The sequence below is a fragment of the Filicampus tigris genome, chromosome 4 (genome assembly GCF_054856515.1).
Source record: "Filicampus tigris isolate MCC_2025a chromosome 4, RoL_Ftig_1.0, whole genome shotgun sequence".
Classification (NCBI taxonomy): Eukaryota; Metazoa; Chordata; class Actinopteri; order Syngnathiformes; family Syngnathidae; genus Filicampus; species Filicampus tigris.
The window spans coordinates 29,669,789-29,689,035 of NC_141220.1; the positions used below are offsets into that span (position 1 = coordinate 29,669,789).

General features: G+C 49.3%; 2 protein-coding genes across 12 annotated transcripts in view; one reads left to right on the top strand and one right to left on the bottom strand.

Annotated features, from left to right (window-relative positions):
* LOC147149408 (cyclin-dependent kinase 17-like) overlaps positions 1-5,210 on the top strand; it is a 24,256-nt gene extending 19,046 nt beyond the window's left edge. For 8 of the 10 annotated variants that reach the window (XM_086027521.1, XM_086027525.1, XM_086027520.1 and 5 more), the window contains 6 exons: positions 83-180; positions 1,242-1,347; positions 2,163-2,205; positions 2,313-2,403; positions 2,565-2,642; positions 3,714-5,210. In XM_086027521.1, the coding sequence (XP_085883647.1) occupies positions 83-180; positions 1,242-1,347; positions 2,163-2,205; positions 2,313-2,403; positions 2,565-2,642; positions 3,714-3,751 (454 nt within the window). In that variant the 3' untranslated portion in view covers positions 3,752-5,210. Of the gene's footprint in view, positions 181-1,241; positions 1,348-2,162; positions 2,206-2,312; positions 2,404-2,564; positions 2,643-3,713 lie in introns of those variants that run through there. The other 2 variants (XM_086027519.1, XM_086027523.1) reach the window with 2 other exon arrangements.
* Positions 4,618-18,327, bottom strand: LOC147149409 (ETS domain-containing protein Elk-3-like). Of its 2 annotated transcripts, XM_086027527.1 has the most exons (5): positions 16,321-18,323; positions 11,476-11,684; positions 10,595-11,320; positions 9,136-9,258; positions 4,618-5,207 (listed from the first exon to the last, which is right to left on the bottom strand). In XM_086027527.1, the coding sequence occupies exons 2-5, from the start codon at positions 11,680-11,682 to the stop codon at positions 5,106-5,108; spliced, it is 1,158 nt and encodes a 385-aa protein (XP_085883653.1). In that variant the 5' UTR covers positions 11,683-11,684; positions 16,321-18,323; the 3' UTR covers positions 4,618-5,105. The 2 variants fall into 2 exon arrangements, with proteins under 2 accessions (XP_085883653.1, XP_085883654.1); XM_086027528.1 differs by lacking the exon at positions 9,136-9,258 and having other exon boundaries at positions 16,321-18,327.
* Positions 18,328-19,247: the final 920 nt, after the last annotated feature.

Below are 19,247 nucleotides of genomic sequence, written 5' to 3' on the forward strand. Positions count from 1 at the left end.
TGAGAAAGCTTGACAAGATGGGGGAATCCAGTGTAGAAGCGCGCGCATGTGCTGACGTCACGTCACCCTGTTGGTGTGTCAGGGGCGTGGGCTGCATCTTCTACGAGATGGCCGCGGGCAGGCCGCTGTTTCCGGGCTCCACCGTGGACGACGAGCTGCACCTCATCTTCAGGCTGCTGGGTGAGCGAGCGAGCGAAGAGAGCGAGAGAGAGAGAGAGAGAGAGAGAGAGAGAGAGAGAGCGAGAGAGCGAGAGAGCGAGAAGAGAGCGAGAGAGCGAGCGAGAGAGCGAGAGAGAGAGAGAGGAGAGAGAGAGAGAGAGAGAGAGAGAGAGAGAGAGAGAGAGAGAGAGAGAGAGAGAGAGAGAGAGAGAGAGAGAGAGAGAGAGAGAGAGAGAGAGAGAGAGAGCGAGAGAGCGAGAGAGCGAGAGAGAGAGCGAGAGAGCGAGAGAGAGCGCTTGCCGCCCCCTAGTGGACGCTTTCTCACGCCGCAGCCGGCATGTCCAAAGCGTTTCGAGTTACGTACTTGCTTTATTTTACCTTGACTTTTGGATTTTTACTAGCAACAAATCATAAACTAATGAGATGAATGAAAAAGAAAAATGAAATGAATTGTTAGTCATAATCATCAGTCAAACACATGAGCTCATTATCAATAAAATAATGTTTGAAATTTATCATTTAATTATCATAGCCAATTGTTTAGGAGAAAAAAAACGTGCTTTTGCCAATACTTTAGTATTTCATTGTGTGCAAAACTCTTTAACCAATCATTGAATGAATAAAAAGGAATCAAAACTATCAAATGTGTTTGCTGGTTAAATCTTTTTAAATAATGTTTTCAAACTATGAGTAATAAGCCAGCAGTTATACAAGGAGTCGTACAAAATTGATGAAAGTATACCTACATCTGTTATTTTGCTCATAATTTGATTGTTCAAAACAATTATCCAATATTTGATGAATGTTACAAAATTGTAAAATGTGAGCCTTTTTCTAAGAAAATGATTCAATCTCATTGAAGTTATTTATCATGAATTCTAGAATGAATTATTTCATCAAATAAATACATATACATGAAATGAATCATTGCAATGATGATTATTTACATCTATTACCTAATTATTGAATGACTGAAATGAATACCAAATCAATGAGAAATGAATTGGGGGGGGGGGTGGGGGGGGTCTGCTGGATGAATGGCATCACCGCAACATGTAGACGCATTGTGCGTTTGGGCGCAGGCGCTCCCAACGAGGACAGCTGGCCCGGAATCTCGTCTGTGGACGACTTCAAGTCGCACAAGTTCCCAAAGTACAAGAGGCAGCCGCTCATCAACCACGCGCCCAGGCAAGCGCGCGCACACTTGCATTTTTTGGGGCGCGCGGGGGGTGGGGGCTGGTGGCTTTTCTTCCAAATTGCGGCTGCGTTTCAGTTCTTGCAGGCTCCCGGTCGACCTTTTGCAAGCGCGCCAATCGTCGGACAAGTTGCGTTGACATCATGACATTGCAAATGCTCTTTGCCGCATGGTTTGCTGCTTGCGGTGGCCACGTGGGGGCAGTCAAATACAGACATGGCGGGGATCGCAACTCCGCTCAGTAAGCTGCAGCAATAGTTGTCGTTTTTCATAAAGGAGAAACGTCGGCGATTTGCGAGTATTGCCACACTGTCCGTCTACCGATTTGCTCCACTATTTGCCTTCAAATACCTGTCGCGTAACACAGAGCCCTTTGTTAGCCTGCCAATGCTGTTTTGCATCGTTTGTTAGCATTAAGCTAAACAGACTTTATTGAGGCAAAGCTATGTTCGGCACAATGTTCACAGTTTGGCGCCTGCAAATTTGCACATTTTTTGCTCGGTATTTTTTCAATATTTTCACATTTCTTTTGGCGGCTCAAGCCAAACGCTTTTGACTTTGCGCACCTGGATTTGCCATCTCTGGTAACAGCGGCGCCAATGGCGTACCGTGATTTTAGTGGGGCTTCACTGTGCATATGTTGGGGGGGGGGGGTCAAGGCTGTGTTTACTCTACAGGGATGTGTGTGTGTGTGTGACTTCCTGTCAGGAAATCCTGTGGAATAGTTGAGTGTGTTTCCTTCCTGCGGCTGGCCAAGCAATGTGACTCACCTCCACTTTGCTGACCTCGTTCTCTCTCTCTGCCGCAGGTTGGACACGGACGGCGTCGACCTGCTGCTTTCCTTCCTCAAAGTGAGTCCCGCCGCAATCTTGCGGGCATCTGCGCACGATCCGGCCGCACTTGAACTCCGTCCCTGACCCCGCCGCCCCCCTCCCCCCGTTGCTTTTGCGCGTCGCAGTACGAGTCGAAAAAGAGGATGTCCGCGGACGACGCCATGAGGCAGCCGTACTTCAGGAGCTTGGGACCTCGCGTGCGCACGCTGCCAGAAAGTGAGTCCGAAAATGGCAGCCAAGCGCAGCAGACTTGGCGGCAACGCTTACTACACCAAACGCACGCACGCACGCACGCACGCACGCACGCACGCACGCACGCAGGCACGCAGGCACGCAGGCACGCAGGCAGCCGCTCTGACCCGCTGCGTCTCTGGCAGACGTCTCCATGTTCACGTTGAAGGAGGTGCGGCTGCAGAGAGACCCCGGCTGCCGGAGCTCCTCGTTCCCCGAGTCAGGTGACGCTGGAGTCCTCCCCTCCCCGCTTCTCAAACTGGGCCTCCCGCACCAGCGAGACCCCCAACAATTGGAAAAAAACCCAAGGAAAAAAAAAAAAAAAAGTCATACGTCCTTGAAATGCATCCGCAAGGGGGCGCAAATTCCCCACACGTTTAATTGACTTTGCATGATGACAATCCAAGTGCAGCACTGCCAGAAAGCCCCCAAATCATTTGCGACCAATGACGTGGTAGCGTTTCACAAAGTTCATTCCTACTTGATATTTAAAGCACCAGGAAAGCAAAACATATCAAATCAGTTACTCCTCTCTTGTCCAAGCTTATACTAGTTTTCGAGTTTTCATTAGTTATAGTTTTGGGCCATTTTTGAAGGACCGTATTTTCAGGACTATAAGCTATAAGCTTTATATAGGCCGCACCCACTCCATTTTTGAAAAAATGATGAAAAAACAATATATATGATGTTGAAAAATTCGATATTTACTGCATTTACATGTACGATTTTGAAGCGTAAATGTACGTGTATGTATCGAGCAGATTCTTTTCCTTTTAACACGGCGGCAACTTTGCTGACTAAAACGGAAGACGACCAAGGGAAATTAAGCACTATTTATTTGCCTTCATTTGAATGCCCGCTGCCGCCTCCAACGTCTCATCATCGATTCATTGACGCTAAGCGGCGCGCTTTCCTTCCTGGATAGCAAGATCCATGGCCTTCTACTCCAAACGTGCATCATACCAACTTCCATCATGAAGGGGCGAGGATTTGAAAATGATAAACCGTTTGGAACTTGTCATCCGTGTTCTATCTGCTAAAAAGAAAAGTAGCGTATTCTTCTTCTATTGATTTTTTTCCAAGTTTTGATTCTAATTCCGGTTAGGGCGCCCCTAGCGGTGCAAGAAAAATCCACAAAATAGCTGCACCTTTATATAAACCGCATATATATATATATATGTATATATGCAGTGGCAACAGTGTGTGACAGGAAAATGTGGCGGTCCACACATGGTAGTGACATTTAATTGACGCGAGGATGAAGTTCCCCTAACGTGTGCTTTTGTTGTTTGCAGGTAACGGGAAGAGCAGAAGACAAAGCATGCTGTTTTAGATTCTGGACTGTCCTGTGGTTTTTTTTTTTGGAAGATTATTTGGAAAGATTATCTTGAGCTGTAGAGTGTTGTTGCTGGACCTTGGTGGAGCATCACCATCCTCATCTTCACTCAAGGAGCTTGTCCAGAGTGCGACCCCGCCCCCTCCCCCCTGCCCCCGTCCCAGAAGAAGGCTTGGCCTCGACGTGGCCCATCAGACGTTTGTATTGGATATTTATTAAGAAGAGAGAACGTGCTGCTAAAATCCGACTACTGTTTCAAACTGGAACTGGCTCAGTCACTTTAAGAAGAACATGCCGTGTGTATAGGCTTTGGAATCTTTTGTTGTAGAGATTTTCTCCATTTTTCATACAAAAAAAGACGTAGTCATTGGCTCTTGGTAAGGTTCGGGCCTGGCTGGCGTATGGCCGACCGCGAGCGGGGCCTGCCAAGAAAGGGAAGCCACGCCTCCGCACGTCGCAAATATGGGAGCCCGCCCACCTGTGTCGTCTTGTCTGTTACAAAGCAATGCGAAACGGCCATTTGGGCAAAGGGACCACTTGAAAGCCATTTGAGCATCGGTTGCATCTCTTTGATCTCCTGCTTAAGGTTGCAACAGGAGTCCGAAAAAAACGGGACTAGTAAGGCGCCAAACGTGGAGTAGATGCTCAAGCAGCTCCCCGCGCACACGTGGACGTTTTTCCCCGTCGGAGTCAATTTCGCAACGTTTTGTACGATCTTTTCGGAATCGTTTGTTCTACCGCTATGTCCAATTGAATTGCAGATTAATTACCCTCTCATGAGTTGACAAGAGGAAAGAAAATTAAAGCTAAAGTTTAAACAAAACATGATTTGGTTTGGTTTACTTCCAAAAAAAAAGAACAAGTCAGCATTCAATGCTTAGTTTATTGAAAATGGATGACATTCTTAATCTTCACAATACAAAATTATACAGAATACATATACTGTATACCATGTCCAGTATAAAAAAAAAGCAAGTACTCAAAGAAGGCTTTTCATCCACTTTAAAATCTTGTCTTCCACGAGAAGTTGGGAAGGTAGGACACAAAAATGAAGGCACAGCCGGTACTATCTGAGAAGCATAGTGCATATGTTACATACAATACAAAACAAAGAAAGAGAAAGAAGCCACGTGAAAGAAGACGAGAGGTTATGAATGAGCTTCTAGCTAGAGTTGAGCAGCTAGCATATGGCTTTTCTTTTCTTTTCTTTTTTTTTTTAAACAGAGTGCTTTCACCACTGCAACCCAAGTGCAAAAAAAACAACCAAAAAACCAAGACAGAACACAGATGAGGTCACAAAACCAGAATGAAGACGGGGTGACGTCCCCCTTGGGGGGGGCGCAGCTTGGGATCAGCATTTGTGGGCACTGGGGGACGAGGAGGAGGAAGAGGAGGGGGTTCCTTCCAGGCTTGGCAGGGGCAGAGGCATGTGTCCGTTGATTAGGCTGGGGAACTGCGGAGGAAGAGAAAGGTGGGCCCACAGTTAGGAGGAGGGGTGAGGCGGGGGGGGGGGGGGTGTCAGCGGAAGCTCTGTGAAAGGCTCGCCTTCCGGTGAGGAACCGCCGGCCGCATTGTCACAGCTCGGGCTTCCTGTTATTTGTTCATTGTGCTTCTTCCTGTTCGTCTCTGTCCCCCCCCCCCCCTCCTCCCCCCCTCCCCCCCGCCGGCACCACCGAGCGACACACAAGTCCAAAATGTCTTGGAAAAGGTTTTGGGCGTCACAAGCGCTTGGGCACGTTTAAAAGCTTAACTCCATTTGCTCCATGAAATTGTACTCATTTATTGCCAACAGTCGTTTCTCGCTAGCGTTGGGCTTCCGCTACTACCGGGGCGTCGGATTTGACGGATTTCTTTCTGTCCAATCACATTTCAGCCTCTCGGTGTTGCCGCATCAACGCGAGCCGCTTGGCTGGCACCTTTGCAATGAGTAGCGCCGGCCCGCGCAACTTGGCTGACACGGTGGTGGCATCTTGGTGCCAAGTAACTGTTCAAGTCAGTTGAGGAGCTTCATTGTGACAAGGGCAGTCCTTGGCCACCATCTCGTGGCACTTACAGTACAGTCGAAATAAATACGGCGGGGCGGATGTCGCTGGCTTGTTTGTTCCAATTCCGGGGCTTTTCTCGCATGCAAAATCCCGCCTAATTTGGGACCACCTGAGGCTCTAAAACGGGGATGGGCAAGTCCCGTCCTCGCTGGGTGCCGTCTATGTCACCCTGATGCAAATGATCAGGATCGCTACCTACCCAGCTTCCGCAGACCTTAGTGACGAATCAGGTGTGTTGCAGCAGGGTGACGTAGGCCCAATCCCAATAGCCACACTTGCGGCGTTGTGGCCCTCATTTGCGCCTTCCCGCCGAGGGTAGGAGTGTGTTGGGTGTCCCAATTCTGCAAAGTGCTCTTGTCGCCCCGCCCCCTTCGCGCCCTCGCTCTGCACGATTGGGCTGAGCCCGCATCCGTGGCCCGCAAGCATATTACCCACAATTCATTGCAAATTTGACCAAAATAGCGGGAAACTGACGGAATTCCTGGACCGAAAAAAGCCTCTTCGGGAGTAAATGTCCAATTTAGAGCTGTCCCGACTAGTCGCCATAGTCGACGTCACCGATGACGCAACACGCCGACGCGCACATACCGTCGAGTGTCGAGGACGTCAATGCGACAACACGTGCATACTTTCAGTTGTAAACAAGTGCACATTAGAAAAGAAAGAGCAGCAGAAATGTAGAGGAGAGGAGACTAAAGACAAGAAAGTCCAAAGTACGGACACATTTCAAGGAAACGTCAAACGAGTTGCTCGTCTGGAGCCTTCGTAAAGCCGATGGAGTTGGCGACGTGCCGCATTAGCGATGAACGAACGTTCACCTGAAGCGGCGTCACGCAGGTGCTGCCGCCGCCGCCGCTGCCGCTGCAAGACGATCGTAAGTCCATCTCACTACAGTACTAATAGGACTGAAGTTGCTCTTACGTGCACGGTTAAGTTTCATTTGTCAAAGCAGCGGCTTGCAGTCCCAATGACGCAATGTTGCACGTGTTTCAGCTTGGCTAACGTTTCACTCCGGTCAAACTGTGTTGCTGCTTGCTACTGCTGTCTCCGGAAACAATCGTACGTTGACTGCCTAGTCAGTGTATCTACTCCGGCAAGCTCTCGGTTCTCACCGCCTCCGTGCATGCTCGTATTGAGGACCATGTCCCGCTCCCGCCGCTTCAAATAATAACGACAACAACAGCAACAAAGCCCGGCCTGCTTCCCATAGTCCGTGACTATGTGTTGTTGTTTTTTTTTTTACTTGAATAAACAAAGAATTTCAGGAAAAGTTCAAAAGTGTTTTTGAGAATGAACAATCGTCAACTCCAGAATAATCGCTAGATGAGTCCAAAAATGAATTGTTCGACGAATAGTTGATCGATTCATCGGGAGAAATATAATCGTTTGGGACAGCCCTAACCAAATGATTACAACGTTGATCATTTGTACGTGGAATTGCAATCGATGTGCGGTAAAAATAAGCGGGTGCTTTTCAAGACGAGGTTGCGACGGATGTTTTAAGAAAAACAAAACAAGAACCGCGGTTATACTGAACCAAAACGAGCACGATAACTACGACGAAAAACCAAAGTAGTTTTAAAAAAGAAAACCCAAACGACCTCTTCCGCTTGGAAAACCGACTCCAATCATACCAAAAATGTCTTTGCCAATATCATAAATGAGCTCTCGAGGTTCATTTGAAATGTATTTAGTTTGACTATTGCAGCACGTCCGCACAGACGAAGGAAGTTGAAAAAACCCCAAATCATTCAAAATTGTCGTTGACTCTTAATGTAGCCGTTTGCGCACATTCCTCCTTTCATCATCGGCATCTCGGCCTTTTGTTTCGTTTCTTGTAACTGGGCTCCGTGATGACCAAAAATATCCTCATTGAAAATACAATCATTTCTTTTGGGATACAAAACAAGAGAAGGCTTCAATGCAAAACATATAGACAAATGAGGCACTAAAATAATGTAAGTTGCAAACGAAATTTCATAACACGAGTCGTCAAAAGAACAAGAGGTGCAAATGTATAGATTCGGGTATGATCGTCGCATATCGATAATGGTTTTTGACGACGATGCCAATTTTGCAACGGAGTTTTCGATGACGTGCGCGGCACAATTGTGTGCCGTTCCATTGCTGCGATGTTCCGCGTGGCTCGCTCGCTCTCATCCGCGTCCTCGGGTGGCTCACGGAAGTCCCCGTCCGCCGGCCCCCCCCCCCCCCGCCACAGGTAGCGGACGTGCTTGCGTGTGACGAGTAAGGACGGGCGGGCTGTGGAAAGCGGTTGGCCCCGCCGGGGCCGCTTGGCTCCCCTGGGCTCCGACAGGAAGTCTTGACAGGATTTCCTCTCCCGCGCTACAGCGCCCAAAGCGGACACCCCCCCGCCGGAGCCGCTCGCTACGTCCGATTAGTCGCACAAGTGCGCTCGCTCGCTCGACACAAAAACATCTCCAAACGTCTTTGGGGCCGCCGATGCCAATCCAAAGACCGCTGTAGCCGATTATTGCCGTTTGCCATCTGATTAGCGGAAGAAAGGCTGGCGGCCTTTTTCACGGAAGCTTCCGCTACATTGCGAAGGCCCGGCCGGGGCAGATTCTCTCGACGGGGAGGCTCAAATGTGATCGGACAAACAAACACGCAAAACGGCAGCTCCGCACGTCGGATCAAGACCGAGCGGATACAATTCCCTTTGCTTTTTGCTTTTGCTCAAATATTTGCACGTTTTTCCTATCGAGCGTCGGTCCCGCTCGGAATGTGAACTAGCTGACGCGGCGTGGAATACGACTTTGGCTTCCAGTGAAGGAAAGCGGAGCGACGACGCGGCCCTCGTGAAACATGAGCCCGCGCGTCACCTCCCACCTGGCCGCCAACCTACTTGCTGGACTGGACCCCAGTAGCTTTTGCGCAGATTTTTCTTTGGGACTTCGAGCGTCGACAGGGGCGCAGCTAGCCGGCAACCTTTCGGCGAATGATTTGCGTTGCCCTCCGGAGTGGGCGTTTCTCGCGGGACATTATCAAATCAAATAGACGGACGATTGCCCAACGCGCGGCCAAATCCAAATCCAAGTAAAAAAAAAAAAAAAGCAACATTTTGCTCATCTTCATTTCGCGGCATTTCCCTTGCCGTCATCCACGTCGGCGTCGATGGCTCATTCGTTCGAATCCGATGGGAAAAAAACACGGCGGCGGCGACGCCCAAAAACCGATCAACTTGTTCTTGCTGCGCTCATACGCGGGTGAGTTACGGGCGCCGCTAAAAGTGGCTTTGGGGAAGTCAGCAAAATTGCAGAGAAACTTGACTCGAGCTCCATTCATTGTGTATTTTCTTTCTTTTCGGCGGCTCACCTGAAACAAGGAGGCGTGGCCCTGCAGCCGGGCGGGGCTGAGGGGGGCCACGGGGCTCAGGCTGCTCCAAAAGTGGATGCCGGACAAGAGCGGACTGTGAGCCAGCAGCAGACCGGAGGGAGTCTGCAAAAAAGAGCCGGGGAGGGGGGGGGGGGGCGTCAACAGGAGCAGGGGTGCGCCCGCCCGCGCACGCACGCAACGGCTCCTAATGCAAAACATGCTGAAAATGCAAAACGGAGCAGCTTTTGGAAAAACAAACTGGCGGAGCAGGAAGGAAGTCTGCGGTTTCTCCTCTGGAATACACGGGTGACGTTAGGCAAGGGGGGGGGGGGGGGGGGCGGCTTGTTTGCAGACGGAGGGGGCAACTAGAGAGAAAACATATGAAATCAATTTCTCTCTCTGGGTCTTCCGAGACGCCCCCCATGCCCCCCATGCCCCCCCCCCCCCATGTCACCTCAGAGAAGCGAGCCAGTGCTGCAGCCCCACTGGCATTATTAACGGAATTATCGGCGCATCTGGCATCACTTAAGGCCCTCTCGCCTGCGCCGGGCCGGCCCACATTTTTGCCGCCGCGTTCACGTCTTGTTTTGCCCCAAGCTTGTCGGGCGGCTCCCGCCATGCCCTCCGCCGCGGGCAAGGCGAGCCGCAGCGGCGCAGGAATCAATCATCGAATTGATTTCTTTCGATCTTTGGTGCGCGAAAGCATGGACGGCGCCAACGCGTCAGCATTTTCTGTGGCCGGCATCAAATTGTCCGTTTGTCGGCCTTTCCTTGCCCCACCCGCATTTTGGCTCTTTTGCGGGCTCGGGGCCATTTACAAATTGGACGGTGAAAAAGCATTTTTTTTTTTACCCGGGCACTATTGGAATGAATGGCACTCTGCATTTTGGGATATTTTGGGATATTTTGGGACGTGCGCATTGGCACGTCGGAATCGGAACGGAACAATCGGCCATCGTCACCCGAGCCGTCGAATCGGCGCAAAGCGTTTGAATGCTTGCGGAGCGTTCGCATTCATTTGGGGGCTTCATGGACACGTTGAAGCATTCAAAGAATCGCATTCAAAGAATTGCGCCGACGCATTTGTCCCATCTTGTTGCCGCCCGCTCGCCCGCATGAAAACGATTGCTGGCCTTTCTGGCCTTTCTGGCCTTTCTGCGTTTGTTGAATCGCAGGCGCAGCAAAGTGAATGAATGTTCATCTCACAGCATTTCTACTTTCCTGCCTCCTCTGTTTTTTTTTTTTGGTACCAATTGCAACAAAAGCTTTTTTTTCAGTGCGAATGCTCACCTCTGAGCATTTGGAATACTCGAAGCGCTTCAAATAATTGTCGGACGCAGAAAAAGCGTCGTTTTTCTTCTTCTTCTTCTCAGCCGTATGAGAACGATGGCTTGACGCGCGACATTTTGTCGCCCGCGCTCATCTCCCAGCATTGATCGAAGGCGCGCTTTGCACTCACCTGCGCCGTGAAGAAGGCGGGCGTGAGCGATCCGGACGGCAGCGCCGGACTGTTGAGGGCGATGGAGCCGATGTCGCTGGCCGCCAGCAGCGGGGACGGCGCCGACATGTCCAGCGCTTTGGGCTTTTTGCTTTTGGCCGGGAGTCCGTCTCTTCCGCCGCAAGTCGACGGGGAGGAGGAGGAGGAGGGGGAGGGGGAGCCGCCGCCGGTGCCGCCGGTGCCGCCGGTGCCGCCGGTGCCGCCGGCGCCGCCGGCGCCGCCGGCCCTCTTTTCCGCAGGAGCCCGCAGGTCTCGCTCCCTGCGGCCGGACGAGAGGTTGAGGGGCTGTGCGCCGTGGCGCCACAAGTCGGCCTCCGGCCGGTCCCGCTGGGCCGCGGCGTCGTTGGCGCCGAAGCGGATGACGGAGCGCGGCTGGTGGCGAAGCGGCTGCGGCCGCTGGCGCAGCGAGGCCACGCTGAAGGACGAGTAGAGGCCCGAGCGCAGGTAGTCGCTGCGGCCGGGCGCCGCCCTCCGCCGCCGCTCGGCCTCGCCGTCCTCGCCCGCCTCCTCCTCCTCCTCCTCCTCCTCCTCCTCCAACGCGTCGGCCTCCCGCGGGGGGAACCTGCCGTTGGCGGCGGCGGCGGCGGCCAAGCCCATCTCCACCATCTGCGGGTCCATCTTGAGGATCTCGGGGAAGGAGACGAACTTGTAGACGAACTTCTGGCCGATCACCTTCTTGATGATGTTCTGCCGCCAGAAAAGAAAAAAAGGTTCCACCGTGAGAGCGGACTTGAGCTGAATCGAGATGATCCTGAGCAGGGCTGTGCAAAAGATTCCTTGAAATGAAATGGGGCTTGTTCATAAAAAGCGTCTTAGCGCGAGCGAGCGAGCGAGCGACCGACCTTGTCGTAGTAGTATCGCAGGGCGCGGCTGAGCTTGTCGTAGTTCATGTTGGTCTTGTTCTTGCGCAGCCCCCACAGCTTGGCCACCTCCTCCGACTTGAGCAGCTTGAACTCGCCGTCGGTGGACGTCCAGCAGATGAGCTGCTTGTGGCTCTGGTCCAGCAGCAGCTGCAGCAGGAACTGCCACAGGGTGATGGCGCTGTCCATCGCTGACAAACACGCACGCACGCACGCTTAGTCGGGGCGGGGCGGGGCCCTTTTCTCCTCTGGCTTCCGGACTCACAATTTGCCAAGCCATCCTGCCAAAGTACAAGCCGTGGCCACGACTCGCCGGCGTATATTCTTTATCCTCTGCAAGCAGCTCATATTAGTGCAGCTGTCTGTTTTGGGGCTCGCGTGTGCAAATGATGACTTTCAACGGCACGATGTGATTTCGGCAAAACATTTCAGAGTCAAGGGGCCGGCCGGGAATATCCAACGAAATTCTCCCCCCCCCCCCCCCCCCCCCCAAAAAAAAACAACGACAACACTTTTATTGTTGTTGTTCACATTTCCGTCCTGAAAAATACCGCTCGTGTATTGTAAAATCGACCGCGGCTCCCCTTGCCCACTTGCATGGCCGTCGCGCCACTTTGGGGGCTGACGCTGATAACGTGAAAAAGGCGACACTTTGGCCCCCGCGCGTCGCCGACGGACGGCCGCCGCCCGAGCCGGCCGGGTCCGCCTTCTGCTGTTCTTTGTTCTTCCTCGAGATCCACATGTCACGATATGTAACGGACTCACAAATGTTTGTTTGTTGATCGTTTTTTGTTTTCTCCCGCCCAAATCCTGTTCTTGCCATTAAGTGGCAATTTTGATGCCGTGTGCTTTTATTTTGGCGCTCTTCCGGTAATTCGGGAAGTGGCGATCCACGAGCGATGTCTCGGCTTTGCGGAACGGCTTCTAGGAAAAGGTCAAAGGAGGTCACGGATTTGACGCGTGGCTGATTTGAATAGCGACTGTTTGTTGCTGCTGCGAGATGCTAACGACTTTTATCCGGGCTGGAATGGGAACGAGGTATTTGTGCTGTTGGGCTTTGTTTCATTATTGGTTTTCACGATGTTGCTTTTCCGCGGGAGGGTGACGTTTTCGTTCTGTGCCTCGCGGCTGCGCTAGCCGTGGCCTCTCTCGGGTGATCGGAATTGCGTCGTAGCTCGCGCCGCTAGCGCCGCTAGCTTTCTGTTGTACCTCGTGTTTTTAAATGTACGACCGAAGTTTTGTTGAGTGACTGTAACGGCTTCAATAAAGAATCAAACTTTCTTGAGGACGCTTCGCCATTGTCTGGCTGGGTCCGCTACACGATACGATAATTATCGCGGTATTGCGGTGAGCTTGGCAATATATTAAAAGCTCGGGATATCGTTAAAAAAAAAAGAAGATATTAAAACAAAAAACATCACAATATTGCAGTTGTTTTGTATTTTTTTTCCATAATAGCAGCATCCCCAAAGCAAGAAATAGATGAGCAACACCTCATATTGAGGCACTTGCTAACGCACGCGCACACATTGTCAGTCGGCGCAATTTGTGGAGGAACTCAAATGTTTTCCTTCATCAAAATGGCATCAAATTAAAGTGCAGCAAAATGAGAAACTATTTGAATATCGCCGATATTGTGACTTGTCCTCATCAAACCAAATGGAGTCCTGCTGGGGACGTCAAATGGCAGGCCATTCAAAAGCCGTTCGGTTTGATTTGACGACTTCCTTGGGGGGGCGCCGTTGCCAACTTATTTTGGCCGCACGTCGCGGAAGCCTCCGTTGAGTTGCCAAACCGCATTTCTTTGTGAGATGAGGTCGAGGAACCTTACGTGATTTTATTTGGAAGACAACACATTTCAAAGGGATAGAGGCTAGCTTAAAAAAAACACACAAAAAACGTGGAACAGAAAATCTGAGGGTGCTCACTCGACTGTAAAAAGCCCCCCCCCCTCCCCCCAAAAAGCAGAAAATGATCACTTTTAAAAATGTGCAACATCCCACTAATGCCAACCGTGAACTTGAATACTGCCCAAGGAAAGCTCCAAACTTCACTTCAACAAACTTATTTGGTGCCAAAGTGCAACAGGATGGTGGCAAAGCACTACCTTTGTCCAAACGCAACTCCTCAATTCAGTTCTTTGACAACAACATGTCGCAAAATGGCAGCAAAGCACTACTTTTGTCGATATGCAACTCCTCTACTCACTTCAACACAAATACTGACTTGGCACCACAAGATGGCAGCAACGCACTACTTTTGTCTAAATGAAAAAACGGAAGGAATGTTTGTCGTTTCCAGGAACAATTTCATACGCCAGCCACGACCACCGCAGAGGCCGAGTGGTCCCGTCACGCCCGCTCATGGTTGACAGGCGAGTGCTGCTAAGTAAGCGTCTGCCGAGGGGGGGGCGGGGGCAAGCGGGGGCGACAAACGCCATCCGCTACCTTCGCGACGGGCCACGTCAAACTACAAAGCTGTCAAAGTCAGCAAGGACAAAAGGGCCGGCCGAGGGCAGAGTCGGGGGGGGGGGGGGGGGGGGCAAGAAGATGGTCATCGGCCGTCAAGCCACAGGTTCAGTACGGCAAGAACAAAAATGATTCTCATTATTATTATGACATAATAATGGCTCATATTTCGCAAATATGCAGATAATCCACGTGATCGGAATCGGCCGAGCTCACTCGTGGACGGTCGCAATGGATGTCATCAAACCCCCGATCGGAACATCCCTATTAAAGCGTATTCAATATCCGCCGCCGATTCCTGTTTCTGAACCCAACCAGTGTGTTGTGTGCTGCGAATGATCACATTTGACTCAATTGGTCGGAAGACGATTCATTTCGAACACGTAACGCAGCGTCGGCCGGCAACTTCAATTGACAGACTGAAGACAAAAATGAGCTTCGATTCGACGAAAGCAAGTGCGGCATATAATTGTCACGCGTACGGACATTTTGTGACAATTTTGTTTGGTTGTGCGCCGTGAGATTTTTCAAACTTGGCATACGTGCCCGGGCTCTCGAAAGCTTGCCTAAGGCCGCATGAAGCAATCCTTGCTGTTGATTTGCTATTGTTTAGTGATAACAAAACAAGTAAACAACAATTAAGCAATATCACATGAGAGGGACGGACGGATGATGTAGTCAGCAACCTTTTTGAAAGGGATTCAGTCATTGTTTTCCGAGTCAAAGCAGATGTTTGCTCATGTCGTCTTTCGAGGCGACGGCTCTGCTTTCACCAAGCGCGACAGAAATTCCTGTCCGCAGGCTGAAATCAATCCAATGTTAAGCAAACCCAGGGCTCTAAACAGTCGCTTGATTATCAAATTCACTGTCGATTCATTTGGTGATCGATTCGGTCGGATGATTATTCGAGAGAATGTTGACAGCTCCGATATACGTACTGCTTGTCGAATTCAGTTTTCTGTTCAAACGAAAGCAACTTGGCCGCGCTCTGTTTTTTTGTCCCCCCTCAAATGGCCGGTTTTTGGATATGCCGCCATTGGAAAACAGCGGCTCTCCTGCTGGCCGCTCGGGCGCGTCGGGTGAGTCACGGCCGCCGCTCTTGTGGGCATTCTTGTGCCGGGCCGGCCGCCGCGAGCGTCCCCACAAAGCCGCCCAGTGTGTCGGCCCAACGGAAACTCTTAATGAGATTAGTCGACGGCGTGCTGCAGACATTACTCGGTCGTGACCGCATCTCGCCCGCTTCCTGTTCGTTCAGACGGACGGACGGACGTGGAAAAAGTCCACGTTGTGATTTCGTCATGATGCTTCTCCCCTTTGCCGCTGCTGTTGTTGGCTTTCATTTGTTTGCTCGTTTTAACCCACTGCTACCTTTTTTTCCCCTTTGCCTTTGAACCATTTGACGCTATGTTCAGGCATAAGCAATGACACTTTTCAAGGTTGGAGAGTTTTGTCATTTCCATTTGTTCACATCAAATTGTACCTTTTGGCTCGATTGTAGCCACCAATAGCCAATTGAAAACCACATCGTATAAATCCTTGTTATTAACTGCTTTGAATCTTACAATTGAGGTAAAATTGGCTCTTTGTAGACTCAACACTCGATTTTTTTTTTTCAACCCAATGACATCATTTATCAATTTTGGGACAAGGGAACAATTTGCTGTCATATTGTGAGTTACCGAAAGAGGCGTTTCGCGGCTTACTGCGCTTCAATTTTGATTTTGAAGAAGTGGCCATACCCTCTGCTGACCAAGGCAAACAATTACAATGACATTTACATTTAACAAGTGACACAAAAAAGACTGAACTAGTAGCAGTGCAAGAGGGAAAATATGTCAATAATCATTTGATATGGTTATTTTCCAACCTTCGCATTAAGCAACAAAAAAAGGGAATATGAAGGGTTAAAAAATACAAACTGAATGCATATATATATATATATAATTATATACAACGAATGACAAGAACTGATGTTGGATTTTCTCTAGCTAGTTAGTTAGTAGATACTAGTAATTACTAGTTACTTTGTCTCTATTAATCTCTTTTATACAGCAAATGAATCGAAAACTTTCAAAAACAACTGAAATGTTTGTACGTGGCAAACGCTAAGCACGAAGACGCCAAAAAGGTTCGTAAAAACCAACAAAGCTTGTCGTTTAAGACGTCTAAATGAGGGTTTTTTTGTTATTTATTTTTTTTCTTCTTCCGAGGCTGTTGCTCGGAAGCACACCGGAAGGAAGAATGAAGACAAGCTGCTATTCAGATCGAAAAAGTGTTGCGTTCACTGGCTTTTCGAAAGAAACAACGCACAACTAACTCGAAGGGGAGAAAAGAAGTAAAGTGTCGGATAATTGTTTACCTGCGATCACTTCCGTGGCCTTTTTCCTCGCCGAGGCACTTCAGTGCGACGCCGCCGGAGAGGAGGCTTGTTTTTCCATGCTCGCTCGCTCGCTCGCTCGGTCGCTCGCTGGCTGGCTGGCTGGCTTGCTACGCGGCTTGTGCTCGGCCTGAAATCGGATCCTGCGCTTTTTCTTTCTCCGAGCAGGAAGTCGAAGCAGGCAGACGCAGAGCCGGCGGCAGCTCACTTCCTCTCGTCGACGATTCCCCAGGCGCTCTGCCGTCTGTGTAAACACACTTTTCCTCCCCTCCTCTTCGCCTCCGCTGCCTACCCGCTGACGGACGCCAGTCGGCACACATGGCGAGCGACACGCACGGAAGGAGAGAGAGCGAGAGAGAGAGAGACAGAGAGAGAGAGAGAGAGAGAGAGAGAAAGAGAGTGAGAGAGAGACAGAAGGGGGGTCGGGGGAGAGAGAGAGAGAGCGAACAGGGGGCTCGGGGGGTCCGACGGCCCCTGAGCTGACATCATTGCTTCGCTGGCCGTCACGGTGCGTTCAGGAAAGCCTTGTCAATGTGAGCACCTCGCATAAAAAGAATCCATTTTACACTCTTGTCGTACTTTTAAGTCGTTTGAGCACTTCAATGGCCCTTGACGAGCGTATACACAAGATTACTTGACTTAAATCCAATTTTTCTACACCAATACATTAATCATTGTTCGATCGCCGTCATGGTGCTTTCAGGGGAACCTCGCCAAACGCGACACACGCAATCATTTCCCCCATAAAATTGGTGTAAAGCTTGATTTAAATCTAATTTTGCTACAATCGGGTAAGCAAAGCTCGTTGATTTGATGGCCCTCATGGTGCCTTCAGCAGATCCTCGTCAATTCGAGAAACTAATTCTGCAGAATCCTTTTTTCCCCTCGCTATATTTGAACTAAAAATAGCGCATCACTTGATTGAAATCAACGTTTGTTACAACCAATAAACAAAGCTCATTGATTTAATTTCCGCCATGGAGCCTTCAGGAGGACCACCACTAGCGACAGGGTCACTTTTCTCCTCTTTTCTTTTTTTTTTCCAAGTCACATTATAGAATTTTGTGGTTTTTTTCGCTTTCATTTTTTCACTTGAGAGTGCCTCTGTCATTTAAATCCTATTTTAACCAAGCCATGAATGAAGATCATTTATTCAGCGTCTGTCACGGTGCCTTCAGGAGCGCCTCGTCAATCCGAGCGTCTTCATAATTCACGTCAACAAATCCTGTCAAATGTTTTGCGAAACGATCGTCAGAGACCGTCCAGGGCAAAAGCCAACCAAGCACCTGCTTAGGGCCTCGCGGCCACTAGGGGGCACCCAAGTGTAATTAACAGTTTACAGAGTCTGGAGTACTGTTGTGACTAGTAGTATAATAACAGGTAGCTTTACCTTATTTTTGCACATTTTGAAATAGTTTCAAGACCTTACTACTGAACTTTATATATGTTTTAGAAACCATTTTTGTCAGCTTGTTTCAAGTAACACTGCGCGGTTGCATCATTAAGAACAGCATTTGCTTGATATTATGCTGTAGATTCTTTTTTTAATAGTCTATTTGTATAATTAATTTTATTATTATATATCAAAGTTATTTTATTTACGTTCCCCCATGTCACTGGTGTCCCCGTTTTTAGTCTTTTTTACGTTGTGTGGAGATGACAAAAAACGAGCCAATTTTGACAAAATGAGGAGTGGAAAATACACTTACCTGGTTTCAAATGTAGAGAGTAAAAGTAACAAGTCGTCAGAAAAATAAATACTTGAGTAATGTGCAGATACAGATGAAAGTCAACTCATGTGCACGGCAACGAATTATTGGCGCTAGAGATTATTTGCCACCACTCTATATAGGTGAAAGTAACAATTATTTTTGAAGTACATTTCAGTCTGTCCTATACTTTTACTTGTAAATAAATTAGTTGAATATTTCTATTGCTTCTACTTTTACTGCTTTCGGCTCAATGAAACTCTTCAACTCACCTCAACGTGATTGCCTGACAGCAGGATGGCGCCAAAGTTACTTATATTGCTTTGTCTGAGCACAAAAACAGGGAGAAGAGATTACCCCCCCCCCTTGCGAATAGAAGGATACGTTCCTCCAAAAACTGCTGATAAGGTGGACTTGTGAATACCGAAACGCAAATATACACGCGGTGTTCCCTGCGATGTGAATTGCAACATATCAGCAATTTCCTTTGATATTTATAATCTACAAGTGTTTGTCATTGAAATATTTACGGTATTTATTGTGATTCCTATCTTTTATCAGAGTCTTTAAAAAAAAATACAAAACTATTTGTGCTACTTTTTTAGGTGCGAGTACTTTTGGACAGGCACGTGCAGGTGGGAGTGGAGGGTAATGGGTGCCTGATCACATGCCCCGTTTCCCTTGTTGCCCAACGTGCCCCTTTGACCCTCCCTCCCCCAATTATTATTATGTTATTGTTATTATCCTTGCTTGTGAACGACTATTATACCTATATTGTCATTTGTATTGTTTTTGTTTTTTTCTTTTCCGCGATTCACCCCTATTTTCCACCTTTTTCGTGGTGAATGTATGTTGAATGTTCCCCAGCGTTTTCTTTGAAGATTTTTTTTCGGTTTGTAAAACAATGCATTTTATTGGGCGTGAATTAAGCGCGGCCGAAAAAAGTTCAAATAAAAAGGGTTAGGCTGAAAGTAGTTTGGGAAGCAGGTCGTAAGCCTTAAAAGTTTCGGCCGACACGATGTTGATGATTTACAGCAACCTTCCGTTGCATGATGCACGTCTTGCACTTAGGTCATGCACCGAGGTGGATTTCGCCCACTGTGTCCCAACAACATCGGCGTGACCGAGCAACCCCTGGCCGGGCCTTGCGGGGGCTGGGGGCTGGGGGCTGGGGGCTGGGGGCTGGGGGCTGGGGGGAGG